The 17,243-nt window shown below is 39.6% G+C and overlaps 1 protein-coding gene and 6 non-coding genes across 7 annotated transcripts in view; 5 read left to right on the forward strand and 2 right to left on the reverse strand.

Moving 5' to 3' along the window:
* Positions 1 to 1,218: 1,218 nt before the first annotated feature.
* LOC120903353 (Krueppel-like factor luna) overlaps positions 1,219 to 17,243 on the reverse strand; it is a 136,534-nt gene continuing 120,509 nt past the window's right edge. The window contains exons 4-6 of the mRNA XM_040312745.1: positions 4,835 to 4,946; positions 2,852 to 4,272; positions 1,219 to 2,676 (exon numbers count right to left, since the gene is read on the reverse strand). Coding sequence (XP_040168679.1) covers positions 2,504 to 2,676; positions 2,852 to 4,272; positions 4,835 to 4,946 — 1,706 coding nt within the window. The 3' untranslated portion in view covers positions 1,219 to 2,503. The remainder of the gene's footprint in view (positions 2,677 to 2,851; positions 4,273 to 4,834; positions 4,947 to 17,243) is intronic.
* Positions 2,729 to 2,799, reverse strand: Trnag-gcc. The gene has a single exon. It is a non-coding gene; the product is annotated as a tRNA-Gly (tRNA).
* Positions 11,969 to 12,040, forward strand: Trnad-guc. Its single transcript has one exon. It is a non-coding gene; the product is annotated as a tRNA-Asp (tRNA).
* Trnad-guc lies at positions 12,871 to 12,942 on the forward strand. The gene has a single exon. It is a non-coding gene; the product is annotated as a tRNA-Asp (tRNA).
* Positions 14,473 to 14,544, forward strand: Trnad-guc. The gene has a single exon. It is a non-coding gene; the product is annotated as a tRNA-Asp (tRNA).
* Trnad-guc lies at positions 15,362 to 15,433 on the forward strand. Its single transcript has one exon. It is a non-coding gene; the product is annotated as a tRNA-Asp (tRNA).
* Positions 16,264 to 16,335, forward strand: Trnad-guc. The gene has a single exon. It is a non-coding gene; the product is annotated as a tRNA-Asp (tRNA).

The raw sequence follows: 17,243 nt of genomic DNA on the forward strand, positions 1-17,243 counted from the left end.
TATTTCACTAGAATCCCCATATTCAGCGACGATACACTTCATAATCCTCCGATCGTATCGATTTGTGTTGTTCAAAAATGTCAAACGACATTCAGACTACATTGTTTACATTTCATGTCATTGCATCAGCCCTGACGGTAGCGACACGCATGAATTTCGTTTAATGACAGTCGTGTCGTGGAAGCATTGAATGTCATCAGCCAAAAATTATTTTGACCGGCTGTTTACGGTGACTGTCATGAAAAATGTCAACAGTTAACAACACTGCTTAACACTACTCCGATATCAATAGTACACTTATCCATTAGGTAAAACATTAAACAATACTGGCTTTGCTATGCTGTTCACTCGGTTTTGTTCGTTCAATCGGGAATTTGGCGTCGTACAAACAATTGCGATTGTACACGCCAACAACTAAACTGCTCGTTCTAAAATGTTACTATTCGGTTTATTTATTCATTTATTTATGCTTCCATTTCGAGGCAATCGCACCAACAATAAGAACAGTTAAGAGAAAATAACAAAACGTTAAAGGGAGTAATGGCGTAACGAGGGCGGCCTCTAGAACGTGTGTGTTTCCAAAGATGTGCAACAGGACGAACAAACAGGACAAGAAAGTTGTTATTATTAACTGACAAAATAAAACAACAATTAATTACTGGCGCACGGTACTTTCTAGTCGAGATGATCGTCTCACTGCATGAGAAGCCAATGAAGGCGAAGAATTATACGGAGCTTTTTTTGTTGTTCCTGTTGTGCTACAACTTCATAGAGCGTTTCCTGTTTTGTATGTAATTTTATGCTACAAAAAATACAAAAAGAATTTCCATAATATTTCTTGGTTTTAAATCTTTTAACAAACAAATCACCAAACCAAATTTCTAATAAGAATTCCTTAAAAAAAACGTGATAACACACTGCGCCCTCATTCCTTCAGAATACGCAAACAAACCCCACGATGCGCGGTTCCGAATCTAAGATTCGTGCGCAAATCCATCAACACCATTCACTATTCAGAGCCTACTATGGGTAAGGAATTGATAACGAATCTTTACTCTACTGCGAGCTCTATTCACTTTAACAATCAACTTCAAGAAAACACGAGCAGAACGTTAACAGAATAATAAAAAAAAATAAAACAGAAAAGAGTTAAAATAAAAACTTTTCTAGACAATTAAAACAAACAAAAAAAGGTTAACACGATTAACAAATCAAAGGTACGGTATTACAAAAATAAAATGGATGTATTAATAAACATCTCCTTTCTTAGAACACTATTTTGGGATTTTCCGTCATTGCACTTTACGTTACGCGATACGTTTGGTTCGCATTGTTGATGTGTTTTTTTTTGTTGCTTTCTGTTTCATAACTACTTTCTTTTTCTTCTTCTACTACTACTATTGCTTATTTTCTTCTTCTTCTACTATTGCCTTATTTTCTTCTTCTTCTCCTCCTTCTTTTCTTTTTCTATGTTATTGTTACCTTATTGTTCCATCTATTCCACATTGCTTACAGCTGGTCTAAACGGTAGTGGTCACTGCGGTATGTTACCTGTTTGTGGGAGTATTATACTGTAGGAAATGAATCGTATTCAACGAGTATTCTACTGGCATTTAACGTCAAATGTCATGGATGTGGTGGTTACGGGATTATTCACTTATAGTACAATTGCGCTACTCAACATCTTGTTTTGTATGAAACTGTAGTTCACTAACAACTTAATCGAAATTATTCTAAAACATGTATAATTGTTGTAAAATAAAACTGGCTCCATTTGGGAATGGTTTTGCTACTGACAATCGTTGAAAAAGCATGAGCATTTTGTTTCCTTCTTCTTCTTCTAGTTCATTCTCCCCCCCCTCTCTCTCTCTTTCTCTTTCTCTCTCTCTCTCTCTCTCACTCTCACTCTCACTCTCTTCCCCGTCACTGTCTATTCTACTACGTTTCGTTACTTCCACTAAAGCTTAGGAATGTTCGGTTATCATTATTGATGTAGGCTGGCAAGCAAAAGTTTGCACAAAGAGGCAACAAAATCTTAAAGATAAGAAAGCACAGAAATAGATTGTTGATAGTTAAAAGATTTCTGTTTCTCTAACATGGAATTGTGAAAAGTGTTGTAAAAATATACAAAAAAACGCGTAACGCGTAAGAAAATCAAAAATGACGAACTAAAAAACCTCATAAGGCTTAAAAACTGATTAGAGAGGCTGTCATGCATTTTTTTTTTGTAATTTGCCAATCGAAAATCTGGAACGAAGGATACATCAAGCTAGAAAAGTAAAGATAAACTGAAATAAAAGCACCCTATCAATAACTTAACCGTAGTACACAATTATTGAGATTCATCGACAGTGTCCCCCTTATCCGTCCTTTGCTTCACAGCGTGGTGCAATGTTTGGGGGGACTAGGGCGGACACAACGCTTCTTAGATCGAATGGATGATATACACTCTGGTGTAGGGGTTGGATGGGCGGGGCGAAATCATCGAAATAGTAACACATTTTTAGTGTCGTTTCATGTGAAGCGACAAATGATCCGAACGGCTAAAGGAACGTGTGCAGAGCTTACAGCGGAAGGGTTTCAATCCGGTGTGCTTCCGGTAGTGGCGGGTGAGCTCGTCCGATCGGGCAAATCTCCAAACACAGCCTTCCCATGTGCAGATGTATGGTTTTTCACCTAGGAAGGACAACAAACACATGAACAAATGAGAAAAAAAAGAGTTAAATCATGCATCGGCCGGGAATCGAACCCGGGCCGCCCGCGTGGCAGGCGAGCATTCTACCACTGAACCACCGATGCTTCATGCTGTGAGGGCACTCAAATGCCTGCTGTATCGTTTACGCTCACTTACCAGTGTGTGTTCGTTTGTGTGCCTTCAGATGAGAGCTCTTCGTGTACACCTTATCACAACCAGTTGCATCACAGCGGTGGATCTTCCGATTCTTCGTCAATCCTTTCAACGAGGATAGCGAGGAGGACGATTGATGGTGATGGTGATGATTGTGATGATGATGATGATGATGGTGGCGAAGCTCACTGCCCAGTCCCAGCAGTCCCGGTGAGGCTGATGCAAGATGAAGATGATGGCGAGGAGTGTTGTTATTACTGCTGCTGCTACTACTGCTGCTATGTCCATTCCCATCGTCCGCGTGCCGTTTGGATGATGGCGTGGCCGCTTGTTCGCCACTGGCGGCGGCACCTCCATTGGAACTACTGTTGGAAGCGGTTCGCTGCCGAAGGTCCGTTAGCTTGCCGATGTAACGATCCGGACTGCTACTGCGGTCGGTGGGTTTTGTGCTGTTGCGAGAGCGGGATGATAATAGCCCCGAACCTAACTGCGATGATGCAGCCACAGTGGCCGATTGCTGGTGCTGTTGTTGTTGCTGAAGCAACCGCTGAAATGCAACAGTGGCAGTCTCGCTAAGCGGATGGTTTTTCGGTAAGCTAGACGCGATGGATGCAATCGATGCCGCCAGCGGTGCTGGTATACCGGGCAACAGTTTGGCCACGGACGGCGGATGTACGACGGATGCTGCGGAGAGCTGGTGCAGCTGCTCCTGTAGTTGTTGATCGAACATTAGCGAAAGTGGCGACTGTGCTCGACGGTGGCTCAGCAGCTGTTCTTCCTGCTGCTGAAGTTGATGCACCGAGAAGGCTTGCAGGAATTGTGGCGGAAAGAGATGATGGTGAGGATGATGATGTGGGTGTTGTATCGGATATGTTCCACCACCACCACCAGTACCACTGCTACCCAGTCCCGTGGATGGAGATTTTTTCCTCTGACTTTCCGAACTCGTACGTTGCGTTGGGCTGCCCCGCTGCTGAACACAGTAGTTGTTGTAGATAGTAGGATAGGTCGTCGACTCGCCCCGGAAGGTACTCGGTTTCGTTTCAAGGTCGCTTTCACTAGGATAGTTGTTGTTATTCACACTAAGGCTATTGTTATTCTCGGCTAGGATGAGTGCTGCTGCTGCGGCTGCTGCTGTGGCACCGTCGGCGGCGCTACCGTTGTTGCCAGGCGTTTCCGATTGGCCTGGTACGATGGCACTACCGGTGCCGCACAGCGTCGACAGGAGATGGTGTGCGTGCGTCGGCGAGAAGGCGGAGGGAGGTGCTTGCGAGGCGGCCGCTGCTGCGGCAATTGTTGCGGCGGCTGCAGCAGCGGCCGCAGCTGCAATCTTGGCCGTTGCCGTCGACTCACTACTGTCCGTGCTTTCGTTTTCAGTTTCCTCATTGTTGTTGTTGTTGTTGTTGTTGTGAAGTGAGTAAAATCTAGAATGAAGAGAACACACTATACGTTAATCTCGGTGTGATCAAAAGTGATCCTTACAGCTTGATACAGTTGTGCGCCGATTTTTGTTTATAGCACGGGAAAGAAAGTCACACTCGACTTTATGTAGTGCGTGGTGGTACGTGTCAAACGCTGCTATCTGCGACCTGTTCACGGCCTTGTTTCACACTTAACCCTTAGTCTTAGCTGAAGGCTATGGCCGATAATTTAAGCGATTATGGTACATTACTTTCCACCTACGGGAAAGGTTGTGTGGCCTTCTTGGATGGGGGCCGTCCGTAGCGACAACTTAACTTGAGTGGAAGTGAATGGATTCCCATAGTGTGACACACACAGCCAACGTACGATCAACAGTAGCAACATACGGAGTGCTATTATTATTTGGAGGAAAGGCATAAGCTCAAATTTGATTGTACCGCTTTTTGAACTGTTGTTTGTGTGGTATGGAAGGTTTTTTTTTCACTTTTTTTGTTGAAGACACATAGATCAATTGAATTTTAAATATGAAATTAAAAACGTTGCGCTCGGCAACCGTCTACTTACAGATCTTTCGTTTTGTGCCTTAACGCTAGCAGGTGTGGTGCTGTGATGAGTGGTGGTGGTGGCCGTTTCAGGAGTCCCCCGCTTCGCATTCGGACCGACGTTGACTTAAGATCTGTAATTGAAAAAAAGCGGGAAAGAATGGTTAGCATCGGCAGAACAATGGAAACATGCAGTTGAGCGACATTTGCTGTAAGAGAAGTAAACGGTGTTTTGCTGTTAAAAGTTGTGACATTTGGATTGCAATGTTTAGAATGTTCGTTATTCTTCAAGTGTCTCAAATTACCACCGCATCCGCGTTTTATCGCGGCACTCGTGAAGCAACAGAGAGCGCGCGGACAGATCCGCACGCGGTAATGAATCATTACGGCTAACACCACCCCCACGAGAAGGGCACACGATCGCGCGATCGTCTGATGGGAAGCTTTCCTGAGGGGACGGAACAGGCAAATCCGTCCATTTAAGTCTCCGTTAGTGGCAATTGACCAACGGTTTTACATTTTGCACGATTCGATTCGCGTCCACTTCGTTCGCATCCGGACGGGCGCAAGCGATGAGGGGCAAACACCATATCTGACGTTTGTGTAGCAATTCACGCGAGTTTTCTGCAGCGCAGAATGCAGATTTTATGAGTCATAGGCTTCACCACTACTCTGAACTCCAATACCAGGAGAGAGGGAGTACCGTGGGTAGCTGAAGATTCGTAAAGGCGATCTTTGACCGCAAAACATTCACACCATGGACTTTATGTAGCGAATCAGAGGAGTAATCGGTGCCTTTAAGCTGGTGTGGGATAAAATAGTGCTTTGCTGGGATGTAGAGACGATCAATGCAGCCGTTAAACACCGTGCAACGTAGAGGGCTTCATGTTGGCCACCGATTGTGTTTATGCAATTGCAATAAGAATGACCGTCTAGTGACAGATTTGGATGAAAAAGAGTGTTGTAGTTGGTGCAGAATTTACTATTTAAATGAAGTAGAATTATGCATGAAGCGAATGAATTGGGAGATTTAATACGTTCTACTTCGTCATTGTGCATATAGGAATACATAGGATAGGTCGATAAAATCAAGCTAGAGTTCATGTCAAGTGAAAATATCAAGATCAATTTCATATACAACACCGAATAAAGGACAATCTCGCTATAAGAAGACAATCCGGCGGAAAGCTTCCATATGTGTTACAAGTTCTTATAGTCAATTCCATGTAAGTCCAAAGAGGTTTCGGAAATGACATCACAGATGTAATTACAGTTCGTGTTTTAATAGTAGCAGGACAATAAAATCACTGATGTAGAAGATCAAAAGAAATCTGCGAAGAAGTGCCATGTGCCATGTAAGTCATTGCAAAGAATAGCTGTTTATAATGCCTCAAGGAACCTTTTAAAATAATGAAATAAAAAGGATTCAGAAGTACACATCATCAAATCTGGTTAAATAACGTTTACTTATAGAGAATAACGCTCAATATGTAGATCATACATTTCTAAACAGCTGAACTGAATACTGAAAATTAAACCAGGACTCCAAATAATATTAAGAAAAAATACAAATATAGTTATTTATTTTCATTTATTATTAATTATTAATCTTCAACGGGCCGTATGGCCTAATTAAGATGTAACAGTTCAATAAAAAAAAAAAATACATAGCAAAAACAAGATTTGCATCGCAATTCACTGCGGCCACGGCAAAAGCCGGAGACGTTCCTTGAAGCACTGAGTTGAGATGTCGAAGTCGAAGCAATCCGAGACAGTGTTGAAGACAGCCGACATGCGGAACATAGGGTCTTACCGACCAGCACTGGAACGGGGTTGAGCGAGCCGTAGAGTTTCTCTAGACCTAAGTGTTCGGGATGGTGCATAGATGTCGACTCGATGCAACAATGGCGATGAGTCGATAGAGCCATTTAGCAATCCAGCGATGAAAGAACACTGTGCATTGCGTCTTCTGACCGAAAGAGGTTCAAGGCCTAGAAGACGGCACCGCGCAGCATACGGAGGAAGATTATTGCGATCCTGCCAGGGAAGTAGGCGTAGGGCATATCTCGTGAGCTTACGTTGAATCGCCTCAATTCGAGCAATTGAAGAAGCGGTAGTTGGGCTCCAGACTACGCACGAATATTCCAGAACCGAACGAACGATACAGTTGTACACAGCTTTGATGCACATGGGGTTGCGGAATTCATTAGTTGTCCGGATAACCACGCCAAGTAATTGATTTCCTCTGGCTACAACGTCATCGATATGCTGTTTAAAGTTCAAACTAGAGTCAAGCAGAACGCCCAGGTCTTTGGCATGATTCTGTCGATTAACTGCAGTGCCGTCCATGAAGTAGGTCCCAGTCACTGGGCTCCTGCATCGACTAAAAGACACACAGTAGCATTTCTCGATGCAGATAGTCAGTCCATTACGCTTGCACCACGAACAGAAAATTTCGATGCAGTCTTGCAGGAATGTACAATCACCTGTGTTGTTAATAGGCGCAAAAATTTTTGCGTCGTCGGCAAACAGACTGATACTGTCGGGAGGTAAAGCGAGGGTAACATCGTTGATAAACAATATGAAGAGAAGCGGGCCAATGTTGCTTCCTTGTGGCACACCCGAGCTGCTGACTATTTCTTTGGACATGTGCTTATCAATTTTCACGATGTATGTGCGATTAATTAGGTACGACTTAAGCCACTGTACGAGCGGGCTGGGAACTCCTAGCTTATCGAGTTTAGCGAGAAGAATTGCGTGCGGAAGAGAGTCGAATGCTGCTTTTAGATCGGTATAAATTGCATCGACTTGAGCTCCGGCATCAATTTGACTAGTGCAATAGGTTACAAATTCAACCAGGTTCGTGGTAGTCGACTTTTTGGCACGAATCCATGTTGATACGGACTTAGGTAGCTGCGGCATGCATGTAGCAGATTTTTGTACATCACTAGTTCGAACACCTTTAGTTATATAAGAACCTTTTGTAAGTCTTCACTTTAAGGTGGATGAAAAACCTTTTTTTTTTTTGGCAGATCGTGAATCGTACATGGGTTTTACCAACAGATCGATCGTTTTGAAATATTGCGATAATGAACCGCAGTCATGAGATTAATTCACAAGGAAACGGCAAAGAAAGCCTGAGTTTTATGATGAATCGCCAAACCGTGTAACTTACGCATTCATTCTGAAACAGTAAATCAATTACTAATAACTTCTCGGAAAAAATACAATTACGATACTGAGCAAACAGGTATTTCCTCCAATAATACTTGATGTCATTGAATTGATGTCAAACGACGGATTCCTGGAAGCTCTTTGAGATACGCGACACAGTTAGATGATGTGTAAAAGGCGAAGATTAATGTGCTGCTGATGCGGCTTAGATGCGTTCCGAATGGTTCAATGAGGCTCACTGGTTCTACCATGGATGAATAAATTACGAGCGTGATGTAATTTATTTAACAAGATTTACATCAAAACTATGCTTGCTTATCCGGCACTACAAGTGCTTTGACGGTCTTGGCCTGCCTAAGGAGTGTTATCCCGGCTTTAATGATGGACGCCTCCACGCTATCTGGCCACCTCCATTTGGGCTTACCACACCTCCTCTGTCCTTGTGGATGTACAACATGGCCAGCCCACCGGAGCCTGGCGAGCTTGATACGCTGCACGACAGTGAGGTCGCCGTACATCTTGTATAGCTCGTCATTATAACGGCTCCTCAATTGTCCTTTCCAACATACGGGGCCAAGTATCCTTCTGAGCATCTTCCTCTCGAACACAACTAATAGGGTTTCGTCAGATTTGGACATTGTCCATGTCTCAGAGGCGTATGTGAATACCGGTACTATATAAATGAGAGCTGTATAAAAGTCTATTTACTCATGAAAAGCCTAACATAGCAAAATATCCAAAATATTTAAAAAAGTGCATGAAGTATATATGCCGTTTATAGGTATTCCTTGACTATTTATATAATCTAGAGCAGCAATGTGAAGCTCATATGACCACGCGGGTCATAATGCTACTGAAAATATGATTGCGGATCGCAACCTACTTTTTATACGTGGTTTGAGGATCGTTAGCATTTCCTTTTATTTGGAACAGTTACAATACAACAGTGAAATTTTTAAAGTAAAATAAAATTTTGCTTTTGTTGGCCTGCTCACGATAAAGTACGTCGACGTGGTATGGCCCGGTCAACAAACATTCTCCAGGATGCACGATCTCTGGCTGCATCTTTTTACACATGTAGAACATCTCCGACAGGTCTCGCCTCACCTGATACAGCCATCGAGTTCGCTGTGTTCCTCTGGGCCACATGCCGAACTGGGGATCGCTGTCGAGCACCTTATTGGTGGTGCATGAGTCGGGCATTCTCATAAGAAGACCCAGCCATCGTATCCTGCCAGCCTAGGTTGGTTTATCCATGGCAGAATAGTACATTTTCTGTTGTAATTGGAGTCATTTTGATTATCAATATTTTTGAGCTGGTATTGCTTGTCAGCATTAACGTTAGAAACAGTGAATTCTTGTTTTTGATGCTGTCCAAGGTCCATACATTACTACAGGTCGGTTCGTAAAACCCAGTCCAGACTTCATCTTTGTTTGACAATATAGCTTGAAATCGTTTGTGAAATTCTAAATTTCTAAACTATTTGTAGAAGTAAAATGTTTTAAGTAAAATGTTTTGCAACCATGCCTAAAGAAGGGTTCGACCTAATACTGTACCAAAACAATATGCAAAAAATGCCCGAGCTTGGGTTTTTTATTCTCATTGTTTGAATGATATTGTTAATTTTTCGAAGTCTTTAGCTTACAGATTGGACCAGTGTTTGGGTTTTTTTTCCTTTTTTTGCATATACACGCATAGAGAGAAGGTAGGAAAAAAACATCATAAAGATTTTATAACGTTGGATGATCTGACAAACGGTCGCGGGCCACTCCGAAATATCGCATGGGTCACCAGTTTGACATCTCTGATCTAGAGCTTTTTAATAAATTGTTACGAATATTTAGCTTCCACATGGTCGACATCGGTGATCTACATTTTTGTTTCAAAATTGCGAACTGAAATACTGTTCGATCTCAAGATATGGTTGTTCTCTCAACATAGGGATGCTGAGTTTTATCGATACGATAATCGGTTGAAAAGTCAACATCGCTATGGTTTTGATCGCTATTAAAAGCGAACTTTCTGACCTGATGTAGGTCGGCTGCAGGAATGGCGTTTTCGACCGATGTTCATCATTTTAGCACCCCGCGATTGTTTTTATTGCCGTGCGATCTCAGAAACCAATGAATGTGCGTGAGAGTTCTCTTCCTTCCCTTTCAAAGCATTAGCGACCGACAGCTGTTGCTACCATATAAAGATTGAGCAAATGTAGAACAGTGCGTTGTTAACGTTTGTACGTACTATTACCATAGTGGCTATTTTAGTACCCTGAATTAAAGGTGAATTCGTCCAAAATGATCGCTTCTGATGATTAAATTGTGCACTAATAATTGCAATATCATTGGCATGTACGATAAAGTCAGCTTAAATCACGTTAGAGTGCCCACAACATTAAAGCGTATTATCTTTATACGTTAGCATTAATTCAACACAATCGCCGCGAATAGATTACGTGGGCAAAGTCATAATATTAAAGAGAAATAAAAATTGGAGTGCTTTCGGGATTGCTTCACTCGTCGAAAGTCGGTGTTTTCAGAATATTGCCGCGCATTCACTATGACGACGATCCGCCGATCATCGAATGTGGTGCCGCCACACGCTGACCTCCTTCAAGCAAGATGTGGGAAATAATAAAAACCAACAACGAGCAAAAGGCTACCCATTGCTGCTACTCATCGAAGATCCACAAAATCCGCGCCAGAATGCACATGAAGAAGGTGATTTGACCGAAAAGCTTATCGGTGATGGGCACTTTAGATGAGAGAGAGAGAGAGAGAGAGAGAGAGAGAGAGAGAGAGAGAGAGAGACAGAAAAGGAGAGATGACGACTCCGCGCATTACGGCTTTACATTCTCCCGCGCGTGGCCATAACTCCTTCGATCGAATCGTACGCACATCAGGCACTGCCCTGCTTATCCTGCCTCCTCTATCCAACCAGAAGATCATAAAATAAAATTCGGCGATCAGCACTTCGCCGGTGCGTACTCCTTACGGTTCGAGAGGTCACACACTGATGGCAGGCTCATATCTTGGGGATTGCTTCTGTCAGGTTTGGTTTTATGTTTTTGTTTTCCGCAAGGTTTTTGACAGTTGTTTCGACCGGGCACAAGAAATCGGCCAACCGAGCGGGAAATGGCGCATATCGGAGTGAAATAATTTCGAAAGGATAAGATTGTAATTGTGATGGTGTAGCATATTTATGTAAACGTTTAAGTGTTGATGTGCGGTTAGCCATGGTTTGTGGGCACTCTCTCAACGATCGATTTTAAAATTAACGATCCACTGATGATCGGCAAATGAAATGATGATAGGTGGGGGAGATTTTCCAAATGGGGTAGATGCTCCCTCAACTTTCGGATCGTACTTCTTGTGATCCTCAGAATGCACTTAAACGGGATGTGCGCCTGCACTTGCAAATCAGCAATCGAGAGGAGCAAAGTGTAATTGAACTGCAGCAGATGGTTATGGTGAGCTCCAAAAATATGGTCCTTCGTTTCGGTACCAATACCTTTAGACTTTTGCTTTCGTTGGATTTTTGACTGTGAATGCAAAATGGATGGTAATTGATGGTGTAATTATGCAAATGAAGAAGCAGTAATTGGAATAAATATTGCCAATTTCGAATGCACTTTGAAAGATGTTAAGTAAATAAAAAACATCTTTTAGGTAGACTTTTGCGTACATCGCTCGATGTTGCTCATATTTTCTTCCGGATAGCATTGATTATTAGTAAATGTCTTCGCCTATCAGACGGATGCAAATCGTCGTCTGGGTGCTATAAAATATTATGTTTTCTCGTTCCTTTAGCTTATCTGTTAAATTTATTTTGTTCAGTTTATTTTGTACACTGTGTTAGTTGATCAGTATCCTATATTATTTTGTTAGTTGGAAAGGCATGAAGACTCAAGGACACCTAAATTACATTCAATCCAATACATACTCCCCTCCGCAGTACAAATGTATTTCTAATGATTCTATCAATTCCTCGATAGTATAGTGGTCAGTATCCCCGCCTGTCACGCGGGAGACCGGGGTTCGATTCCCCGTCGGGGAGGGAATTTAACCTTTTTATTTATTTGGGAAATAACAGCACTATTGTAGTAACTAATAAAAAAGGCCAGATAGATAGTAATGAGTGGAAGGAAAATATGTGAGATTGGCTTCCAAATTATTGAGTTTTAAAAGGTAGGTAACTTAAAATATCTTAGCAATATAAAGTAGTAGTAGTATTCCTTAGTATAAGTAATAGTAGTAGTCCGTTCTATTGTTGACTCCGAGGAATGAATGTGTAAAAAACAATATAAGTTAAACCCTTGAAAATAATCGGGACGTCATATTAGTGCCTGAAATGTAATTAAGTTTTGTTGCAGCGTATTTTATGAACTGCTCTATAACTTCAATCGAACTCATTGCTTCCAATTCTTATGAAAATAATAATCTAAAATATTAAGTAATTTGACACGTAAACTATTGTTTAAAATAGTTTTTATAATTTTTAACGTGGTAAAGCCATGTTTAAATGCTAAAAATAATCTAATTGACACAAATCATACCATAAACCTAAAAATTAACTATTTTTTTTCTTCCGTAGAGTTGATTAAAATTTACCAGCCAGTTTTTTAACATAATTAAATATATGAATTACAATTTCGATAGCCAAAGAAAAGCACAGACATAAATGTAACAATGTCATAAACTTCTCAGGGAGAAATCATGTGAACATAATTATACGCATAGATTTATTATTTTAAAGCTCAGAAATTTAAAAGAGTTGATGAACACAATAGTGTCCAATTGTTACTAGGTCTGAGTGAAATAATAGAATATATACACTTATTAACATTCTGCTCTGCCCGAATTTATTTGTATAGTTTGTAAATAACTTCCTCGATAGTATAGTGGTCAGTATCCCCGCCTGTCACGCGGGAGACCGGGGTTCGATTCCCCGTCGGGGAGAATAGTTCTTTTTTTAGAATTTGCAGTGTTTTTCAGATAATATTAAACTATTTTTTATGTTTCAATTGTTTGCTTGTTTGCTGAATCAAGAATTAGTAGTATCTGGCAGTAGAATGTTACAACTAGCGGTAGTTTTGTTTAGTATTCAGGTTGCCGCCGGGATACGCGGTTCCTCATATTTGCTTGTTCTGAGATACGCGGTTTTCTTTAATTTGACAGTTCTTTGAGCAAATTTGATTGATTTGACATATCAATTGTTATATGCAAAATAAATTCCTATTCCTATATAATTGCAAAATATATTAAAACAAATAAAAAAATTCAAAATATTAATCTTTGGTCAAAATTGTATCAAATAGTTAACTCAGTTGTCAAGAACTACCGCTTCAGGCAAACTTACACGATAATTATTGCAAAAATTTACTGGAAATCGTGCAATTCGACTTACACGTATCTCGGCAAAAACCTGTTTATTAATGAGCCTCATCAAACTCCATGCAGGATTATAGTTAAAATCATCAAAAATAGGATTATAGTTAAAACAGATTTATTAAAACAGTCAAAATAATTAATGCGTTAAATAAAACATTATATAGTACAACACAATAACAATATAATTTTAAATCACTTTTAAATTATGCAAGGGAATTTTATCAATAAACGTTAAAATGACTTATTACGTTGTTTATATTATGAAGTTATTATAATTTATTTATTTTATCTTTTATGGTTTATTTCAATGTTTAAAAACCTTTTTGATGGACATAATATTTCAAAATTCCATTATTTTCTTTTATTTCTTTTTTATTTCCTCTTCTACTTGTACTATAGTTGGTGTTGGTTGCATCTCTGACTTTACCTATATTTTTTTCTTAAAAAAAGTACTTGAAATAATCAATAGAAAAGTTTTGTCTATTTTTGAGCACCCTTTTTAATGCATTTTTTAGTTTCTACTAATAGAAAAAATAGTTTTAAACCAGTTTAGTGTAATTCTATTATGACCAGATTCTCACTCATATTATACAAATTTGATCAAGTATTCGACTCTCCAGAAAACGATGTAAGATAATGCGATGTTTCAAATCAAACTAATTATATGTTCATTTATTACTTGTTGCACTATTGAACTATTGAAAAAATATGACATGGGAGCGCTCCACATGCTGCTGCCGTAAATCAATGTTGCTATACACAACAAAGAGTTGTTGCCAAATGTAATTTTTATGTTTGCGTAGTACCATAATAATTTACGCCATACCAAGAATTTTAATGTAGAACAAAAAAATGGCTGCAGTCTCTCATATCAACCGAAATTTTAAATAAAACAATTAAATCCATTACATTCATTTTTCGCAAATTTGTCCCTTTACTATACATTAGCCACGGTCATAGCCACGTAAGTTGTAATAATCTTGACTGTTAATAGATATGGCCCTGCAATTATTTCGAGGTTACTATTTAGTTGCTAGAAAATATTTACTAGCAAGTAAATGGCTGACTCGTGCTGTAAATTTAAATTAATAATCAACTTCCTCGATAGTATAGTGGTCAGTATCCCCGCCTGTCACGCGGGAGACCGGGGTTCGATTCCCCGTCGGGGAGAGAGATAGTTATTTTTAAATGAGTGGGAATTATTGTGGTCTTTCGAATGAAACGACGTAAGTGATTATAATGAATGAAGTATACTATAAAATAAATATAAGTTTACTCCAAATTTTGATGGTGGTTGGTAGTTTATTGCTTCTAACAACTTCGTTATATATCTAACACTTGTAAAGCCTAATCAAATCAAAACAACCCAATTCTATACAACATTTATATCAGCCAAAATATCCAAATCTAAAAGCAACGTATCGTTATAGATCGTTGTAGAACGATTGAGCGCCAGATAAATTAAAACTAAATATGAAGTGTCAAATTGTCAATATAATTTACTGTTTTGAATTCTAAAATCTATCAATAACACAATAAAATCATTAAGAATCATATCAAATTTCGATTTACATGCTAAACTGGATATTTTGGCTAAATGTCATGAAATTCTATTTACAAGGAGATTAAAAATACGGTTCCTCCGCTGTCCGCATTAATGGCGTATCTAAGGAACAACCTGTATTATAAAGTATCTAAGGCAATCGAAAAACAAAACGCGTTATGCAACAAACGTTGTTGATATTACTGTTAATAATATCTACGGAAAATCTAAGTAAAACAAATCAAGCTGTCATTTTCATTTCTTTCCGAAATGCTCGAAAACAGTAAGATGATTGAGATCATAACAGAGATTTTAGTTAAGTGGATATTGATTATTGAAATCCAGGGCTCCGCAATTAATTTTGACTGTGTCATTATTTGTATAATTATTTATTATCAAACATGCTGCTGACCACTGGTGTAATTACATTACAATTGTTCAACGTCCTCGATAGTATAGTGGTCAGTATCCCCGCCTGTCACGCGGGAGACCGGGGTTCGATTCCCCGTCGGGGAGGAGAGATTTTTATAATTAATCGTACAATTAATTTGTTATATTCAAGCTCCATTTGTAACGTAACGTTTAATGCTAAGTTTATGAACACGTAAAATAATAAATAAACATGTGAATGAAAAAATAAAGAAAAGAACTAATGATGTGTAAAAATATAAGCTGAATATCACAATACAAGAAATATAACTAAAATAGACACTGTCATAAGTATTGACAGTTACATTAAACTAGAAAATAAAGACCGCAAAGTGTTTTTTAGCTTGTTTATAACAATAACGTGAATTGGCGATTTGAGATTAGTTCCGATTCCGATTCAATGGAAGGATTCCTTACCACTTTCCTATTATGATCATTTTCCACGCATAATTGAAAAAAAAGGTTTATAAAACCTTTAAAAAAGCGACGAACAAAAAAAAATTCGATAAATAAATTTACTATTGTAATTAAACTACTTACAAGTGTGCATTAGTAAAAAAATGTTTAAATGTTACTAATTCAAATTCGCATATTCAACGCAAATTCGTATGCATTAGGCCATGAAGTAAGGATCATAATTCTTTGAACGAATTGTAAAAAACACATTTCTTCTCATTAAATTCAAAGCTAATCATAGAGAAGTAGGACCTGCAAGTCTCATCAATTTGGTGTGAGAATGAAAAGAAATAGAAACAGTATAAAACTGAGGCAACTTTTATAGGGTTACATAATTCTATCGTGTTTTACTTATATACTTACTGTATACTATGGTCTATACTTTCTAATAATAACTGTGCTTGAAATTCAATTTATTATGCTGCGCAGCGGCAATTAAATTAAAATTAGCTTAATCAACGTCCTCGATAGTATAGTGGTCAGTATCCCCGCCTGTCACGCGGGAGACCGGGGTTCGATTCCCCGTCGGGGAGGAAGAAAGTTTTTTTGTTGACTAACACAGTTTCAAACCAGTTTTTAAAACCACGAGAAAGCGTGTTACACTATACGATAGACTAACTCAATTATAATTCCGCTTACGGCAGAGGGCATTGAGGGTATTTCCGACTGTACCTTTGCCAAATATATTATAACTACCACTCACGAGATTTACTACGAATACTAGCAGTGGCTGGTAGCTTAAGTGTGCTATAAAGGAAGAAAAATGGATCATCAACCTGCCTAATGACGTTGGTGTAACAGAGCAACATACAAGTTTATGCGCCTACTTAGGCTACACATACCACGAGTCATGTCGCTGCACATGTGCGGTAATAAAATTGTTCTTGTGCGAGATCATCAAGCTCGATTGATCCGATCGTCTGATCAACCAGGTGCTTCGTGCAGAATGAGGTAGAGGAGAAGTGATCATGCGAGGGTTTATTCAGTTCCAAGTGCTGCAGAATGAGAGAGTTGACTTTGTTGTGTAGGTCTTTTTTCATTGAATGTTTGTTTGTTTCTTTTCTTTTGCCAAAAGGAGAGTTTCCTAACTACGGTTAGTTGTTGCTACCGTTGGCTGTGATTTCGATACAACCATAATACGATCTCGCTTGGTCGCGCTTCCTACAGCACGATTCGCGGGCGGATTCATAAATTTGTTTCCGTGCACGCATTATTGCGTAAATTGTCAGCTTTGCGTTTTTTGTTTGTAGCGAGCAAGAGTAGTCACTGTCGGAGACCTTTACTTTAGACCAAAATTCGCCACCAGATTGATATTCCTTCCTACAACATCAGATACGGAAGGGAGGGAGGGGGGTTGATTTTGAACAAAAGTAGAGCTTAGAGATCCTCACGATCTCCAACCTATAAAGGTATGTCCGTGTGCAGTAAACAGCATCATGCT

Source organism: Anopheles arabiensis, chromosome 3, assembly GCF_016920715.1.
Source record: "Anopheles arabiensis isolate DONGOLA chromosome 3, AaraD3, whole genome shotgun sequence".
NCBI lineage: Eukaryota > Metazoa > Arthropoda > Insecta > Diptera > Culicidae > Anopheles > Anopheles arabiensis.